Raw genomic sequence first — 6,353 nt, 5'->3', positions numbered from 1 at the left:
AATGAAAAGGGGAAGCAAGGATAATAAATAAAAATGGAAACAAAAGTAAACTCCCTTGGTACCGGGGAACATGGAAACGGCAGGAGCTCCGTGTAAAACCTTGCACGTATAGTGACAGCATCCAGTGCTGGCAGCGGAATGAAGTATTGGGACCACAAGAAAAAAGAATTAAGGCAGGCATGTTTCCTCGGTAAGAATATGCTATTAAATAAAGGTGTGTGTGTGTGTGCATATATATAGATATAAATATATAAAAAGAACCACCACCATTGCCTGAGGAGGAACACGTCAGGGAGCGCACTGGGGCTGACGCGTTATTGAGTAAGGACCCCTCCAAAGAGCGTCTTGTTCTCCGCCACCCCGGGATGGGGTCCCTTTGTCCGTGTCTGCTCCCGCGGGGAGCTGCCATCGGCGGCCGGGTCGCGGTGCCCACACGCCGTGACTCGGCGCTCCGGAGCCTAAACAAACACGGCTGGAACAACAAAAGGCCGCGGTCGCGGCGGCCGGACCCCGCCGCCGGGGCGCAGAGCGGCCGGGCACATCCCCGGTGCCGCCGCCCCCCGCTCCGTTCCCACAGGGCTGTCCCCGCCCGCCCCCCGGCAGCTGCCATGTGTCTGCTCGAGTGCGATTAACACCGACTCGCCAAATCCCCCCCACGCCCGCTTCCCCTCCCCGGGCCATTTGGGACATGCACGCGCCCGCGCCCCGTGTTTACACGGCGGCGCCTTCGCGCGGAGCCTTTCTGTGGATGGCGCTGGCAGATGAGCCGGGGGAGGTGGGGGCTCCGCGCCGCGCAGCGCCCGCCGCCGGCTATAAAAGCCTCCGGGCCCGCGGGCGGCAGCGATAAGCGAGCGGCCGCGGACCGGCGGAGGATGGAGGGCGGCTGCCCCCGCCCGCTCTCGGCGGCGCTGCCCCCGCAGGGCTACTCGCCCCTCTCCTCCTCCCGGTGCGGGGGGCGGCCCGGTCCTGCGCTGACGGCCCTGCCCTCGTCCCGCACTCCTGCGCCCTTCTGGAGACCGTGGGTGCCCGCGCCGGGTGAGGCGGCCCGGCGGAGCGGCCCCTGCCCCGCAGCGGTGAGTGGGGAGCGGCGTGGCGGAGCGTCTGCCGCCGGCATCCCGGCGGGGCGGGGATGCTCGGGGAGGGCCCGGTGCCGTGCCGGCGGGCTGACCTCTGCTCTCTCCTCCGCAGCCTCACAGCCCCGGCGAGCTGGCGGAAGCCTCCCGAAAGCTGGCGCAGTACACGCACCCTGTCAGGTTAGTGGCAGTCCCCGGCCGCCGCCGGTTCCCGCGGGGGACCTCGGAGCACCAGGGGCCCGTGGTGCTGCGAGGCCAGGAGTGAGTCCCTCGCTCGCCAGTGTAGTGTCTTAGCATTAGCTCTCCCGCCCCTTTTGTTTCCACCTATATATTTATGTAGATATTAAAGTGCCTTGGGAATGAATTTGGCTTCTATGTGCTTTTTAAATGACAGATCCTTGGGCAAATGATTGCCCGGACTCTTGTATTTAACATATTTGAGTTCTTGAGGTGCCTCTATGGTTTGAGACTTAAAGACCTATTACACAGTTATGTGGGTAGTTTTTGGTGGTGGTGGAGTTGGCTGAAGCACCTTGTTACTCATTCACGTGCCCAGGATTAAAAAAGGCACGGGGGTGTATTTCCTAGGCTGTGTTGCTGTGCAAACATCCAGCGCCCTCCCACAGCAAAGAAGCAGGTGGAGGCATGGGAGACAGTGGCAGGAAGAGAAGGTGTGCACTGGCTAAGCCACCATTGCTGAGGCACATATTTATGCAACTGCTGCTTTAATGATAAAGGCAATGATAGTATTGCCTAGTATCTGCACTATCAGTTCTGAAAAGGAAATAAAGAAAATAACAGCAGTTGAATCTGTAGGAGTCTGTGTTCAGAAATGCTCCTATGTGTTGCAAGATGCTTAAAATAATTGTACAGGTAGTTTTTCCAGACAAGATGCAGCTTTCTTTTTCTAGGCTCTCATCCTTCAAATAGTGATGTACTAACTAAGCAACTGTACAGGCAGACTTCACTGTGACTGCTCCAATGCTTAGGTTTGAGTGAATGTTGCTGCAGGGAACATTGGCTTTGAAACAGGTCTCCATTGCCAATGTCAGTGGCTTTGTTCTGTTAAACAGTAGCCTAAAAAGTATTTGTTGTAATTGCTAGAAAGCCGCCTAGTTCTGTTTCTTACTGCATTTCTATTTTAAGCAATCTGTAGTCAGCATTTCATTATGTTGTAGTGTGCTAGTCTCTTGGCTCTTGGGACTTCCATGGTCTATTCCTTCTAGCCATTACCAAACTGTAAGCAATAGAGGAAGGTAATTGAAAAGGAACAGGAACTTGGAGTATATTAATTGCAATATATTATCATTAGCTGATAGCCCATGGTAGCTCTGATCTTATCAGCATATTTTGTTAATTTCTGGATATAACACAGACTGCTTTAAAATCTACATCCATGGGACATCTTTCTTATGGAGTCTGTTGATTGTTTTTGGAAAGACAGATGAAATATCAAGGTCTGATCACCCCTAGGCCTTTATCATTCCTTTAATTTTACAATGGTATAAAACAAGTATCAACAACTACCTAGGCTGGGGACCTTCAGTAAGAAAACTATGAATTTGATTCAAATGTATTTTTGATCCTGTTTGATGCCTATTATATTCCTTAGGAATACTACCCCAGTAGGGGCAGCACTACTTGGATCAGACCCCCAGGTAGTACTGTTAATGAGGTACTGGAGTGGGAAGTTTCAGATGCAGAGTCTTGGGCTTTTGTAGTTTGGTGCAAAGCTAGGACTCTAAATCGTCTTTATCTCTTCAGATGAAAATAAAAACCCAGAGAATTTTTTTTCTTAATTGAATGTAGAAAGCAACTTAACAACTGAGCATGGAAGGAAAAGCTCTGTTGGATGCTTGTTTTAATAGAACTTCACTTTGGTTTTTTGCATGTTGCTCCATGTAAAATATGTAGTAACAATAAGCAAATCTATTGTATACTTGTTTCAGACTATTTTGGCCCAAATCAAGGTGCTATGATTACTTGTATCAGGAAGCTGAAGCACTTCTGAAAAACTTCCCAGTTCAGGCTACAATTTCCTTTTATGAAGACTCGGATAGTGACGATGATGAAGATCAACTGGAACAAGATTCAAGAACAGAATCAGGTTGCTGACTGCAGGGAAGACTAATGCTACTTCTAAGACTTAATTTAAACTTAATATAAATATATATTATAGTATTTTTAAAGATAATTTATTTCTATGTAAGTTATTCTTAATAAAACTGAGATGTCTTGTAATTTTATCCTTTTTCCTTTGTTCTGTTCCTGTCCTGCTTTAAGTGGGGAAGGTATTGATTAGTATTTTTATATCTGAGGTCCTATAGTTTGTAGATCATAAGTTGAACACCAATTTTTGAAGCAGAGAACAGATGCCTAACTTTGAAGGGCTCTGTGGTTGTGACTTTCTCAGAGTCTGAGGACACAAGGAAAGCTTATCATTGTGATTTAGCAGGCTCCATATGGAAGTATATCAAGGAATCACTGGATTAAGTATTCCAATTGGGTTGTGCCTGCTGTTACAACAGAGTTTCAAACAGGGAGAAGAGAAACAATATAGCTGTTTTTGAAACGGAGAAAAAGAGTCCAAATTCTAATCTAGTTCTTCTAGTTGTGTAGAAGAGTTTGCCTTACATCACTAGTGTTCTCATGTGCTAAGCTCTTATACATAAAAGTGATAGTTTCATACTGCATTTGCTTGTAAAGTGGGCATAAAGAAACGAGAAAAAGGTCTGAGTTGTTACAACTGAAACAAAGTTGGGTACCAATCATTGTGAAGGCCAAAGCCCCTAAAAGAACAAAACAAATCCAAAACTTGAAATTATAGGCCAGTGCCTCTGTCAGGTAGCACCTGTGTACCTCTCTGGACTTGGACTTGCCCTTGCCTTGTGTGTGCTGCTGCAGGCCGCGTTGGCTCAGCGCGCCAGCACCAGCCAGGGAGCGCTCGCCCCATCCCCTCCCGGGGGCCCTGCACCCAGAGCCTTGTCACACTTAACCTTCAGAGCGGGGGGCGCACCAGCCGTGTCCGCCACAGCCTCCCAGCCTCAGCACCTGGCGCTGGGACACCTGGACGGAGTACCAATCCTAGTGCAGGGGCAAGCAAATCCCCTCACCCCAGGGGGAGACAAGGCAGCGGGCGGGGTACGCGCTGCTCCCTGCCCACAGAGATGTCCGGGCCCGGGATGATTCCGCCGCGCCGAAGTCTCCAGCCCCGCTGCCGGCCGTGCCGCGGCCCCGCCCGCCCCGCCGCGGCGGAGCCTGCGCGCTGTGCCCCAGCGCTCCGCCCGCCCGCCGGGGCCCGGCTGCGGCCTGGCCCGGCACGATGCTGAACGTGACGCCGTCGGCTTTCCCCGCGCCCGGCTCCCAGCAGCGAGCGGCGGCGGGTGCCCGCAGCAAGGTACGGGCGGCTCTGCCGCTGTTGGTCGCTTGTGGGGAGGTGAAGGGCGCCCGCGTTTTTCGCGCTGCGCCGGCCGCGGCTGCCTGGCCGAGCTGCGGTGGTTCCCGGTCGGTTCCCGGCTGCAGCTGGGCAGGGCTGCCGCCGGCCGCCCCCCTCCAGCGGCCGCCGCGGGGCCGCGGCAGGGTCTCCGGCCAGGGGCCGGTTCGGCTGCGCCGCTCCGAGCACTTGGTGCTTCTCCTTTGAGAGGGCGGCGGTGACAACGCTTCCGGCACTTCCTGCCCCGGCTGTTCCTCCTGTGCAGAGATGGAGGCTTTCACCTTGGAATTACTGTGTGCAGCTTATGCTTTATGTGTTGGATCTTCATCTTTGGAGGGGTTTTGAGAACACTTGTTGTCTAGAGACCTTTCTTGGAAAGCAGACTTGGACTAAAGTAGCATTAAGAAATGTTAGTTTATGTATGCTTTAGGTTTTTTTTACTTCTGTTTTTTCCTGTGGTTTTGTGAGACCGCAGTTCTTTAACCCTGTTTCCTGTTGTTAAAGCTTGGATCAAAAGGGTTCCCAGACTGTGGCCTTATTTGTTTACTATTTCTTTAAATGCTTTGAAAATACTCAGAAAATAAAGGTTCTTCAGCATGGGTGTGCTTTCTGCAAGGAATTGCAAACGTGGTGTTGTAAAATGTGATTCACTGGCTTGGTATTTTTTAGAAACAGACATTCTGTGGGTCTCCATTACTCACTAGGTGGTATTGAAAAGGAAGGTGTTAGATACCCTGAAGATCTTGTTCTGCCTTTCAGGACAGGCAGGCCATGGCAATACTTCTCTGGAAAGCTACTAGGCTTCTGTCCTGGCTTCCTCTGGGTGAGGCTTCCAGTTGCTGTAGGGCTTGTGAAAAGTCTTAATGAATGCTGTGAAGGCAAAACTTGTCTTACCTGACCATGATTTTTAAATTTCCTTTCTTTATTGCTCATAGTTTTCCAGACCATATCTCAAATGATTTGCCACCACAGGCAGAGTTGGTATATTGTTTGCTTTGGGAAGAATCGGCTGAATGCTTGTTGCTGTTCAGTCATTTCTGTGTCACTACTCAGAACACTCCCTTAAGCACCCTTTATATACTCAGTAGGGCTCCCAAATATCAGTGAATAATATGAGTTGGGTTATTTCTCTTGTGTTTTTGTCTGAGCCTTCCTATGGAGCTTAGAGAAGTGTATTCTTAGAATGGCTTTTTCTTCCTTTAGAGCTTGAAGTTGTTTGCATATTTGTTATTTTTCAGGTACCTTTAAAACCAGGAAGGAGTCTTATGGATTGGATTCGGCTAACTAAAAGTGGGAAGGACTTGACTGGTTTGAAAGGGAGGCTGATTGAAGTTACTGAAGATGAGCTCTCTAAACATAACAAAAAGGAGGATTGCTGGATATGTATAAGAGGTTGGTGACGTTTCTTCTGCGTTTTTTACCTGGCTTCTTTTTTCTGTACTTAAGAAGCAACAAAACTCAAAAAAAGAAAAACAAAAGCCACACTCCAAGTGAAACTGTGCACCTCCTGTGTTTAGGCCAGGTGTAATCTTGACATACTTTGGCATAACTTCAAGTAAGAGATTTTGTGTTACAAAGATTTTCTTTGCTTTCAAGCCTTTCAAAATAAATCTTCCAAATGGGCATATTTTATACTTATTTTATAGCTGCCTATGAAAATAATAAACCACAAGATTTTAGGTAATGTATCAAATAAAAAGCAAGACTTTGCAAGAAAATAGGGCTTTGAAAATGCTGACATGTGCACTCATCAGTCTTGGACAGTTTATTATTTTGAGCAGTTGACTATTTTTAAGGATTGCTTTAGAGCATCCAGAGACATATAAATATTAAAAATACCACTTAAA

General features: G+C 49.0%; 2 protein-coding genes across 3 annotated transcripts in view; both read left to right on the top strand.

Annotated features, from left to right (window-relative positions):
- Positions 1-591: 591 nt before the first annotated feature.
- Positions 592-3,319, top strand: RIPPLY2 (ripply transcriptional repressor 2). The gene is made up of 3 exons (XM_053938554.1): positions 592-1,073; positions 1,189-1,253; positions 3,023-3,319. Exons 1-3 carry the CDS (start codon positions 762-764, stop codon positions 3,186-3,188), a joined length of 543 nt encoding a protein of 180 aa, XP_053794529.1. The 5' UTR covers positions 592-761; the 3' UTR covers positions 3,189-3,319.
- A 1,033-nt stretch (positions 3,320-4,352) lies between these two features.
- LOC128786486 (cytochrome b5 reductase 4) overlaps positions 4,353-6,353 on the top strand; it is a 27,891-nt gene continuing 25,890 nt past the window's right edge. The window contains exons 1-2 of one of the 2 annotated variants that reach the window (XM_053939776.1): positions 4,353-4,470; positions 5,745-5,898. In XM_053939776.1, coding sequence (XP_053795751.1) covers positions 4,396-4,470; positions 5,745-5,898 — 229 coding nt within the window. In that variant the 5' untranslated portion in view covers positions 4,353-4,395. Of the gene's footprint in view, positions 4,471-4,773; positions 4,916-5,744; positions 5,899-6,353 lie in introns of those variants that run through there. The other variant, XM_053939775.1, reaches the window with a different exon arrangement.

Source organism: Vidua chalybeata, chromosome 3, assembly GCF_026979565.1.
Source record: "Vidua chalybeata isolate OUT-0048 chromosome 3, bVidCha1 merged haplotype, whole genome shotgun sequence".
NCBI lineage: Eukaryota > Metazoa > Chordata > Aves > Passeriformes > Viduidae > Vidua > Vidua chalybeata.
Note: the sequence above shows the minus strand (reverse complement) of the source record. Positions and strands in the feature narration are given on the sequence as shown.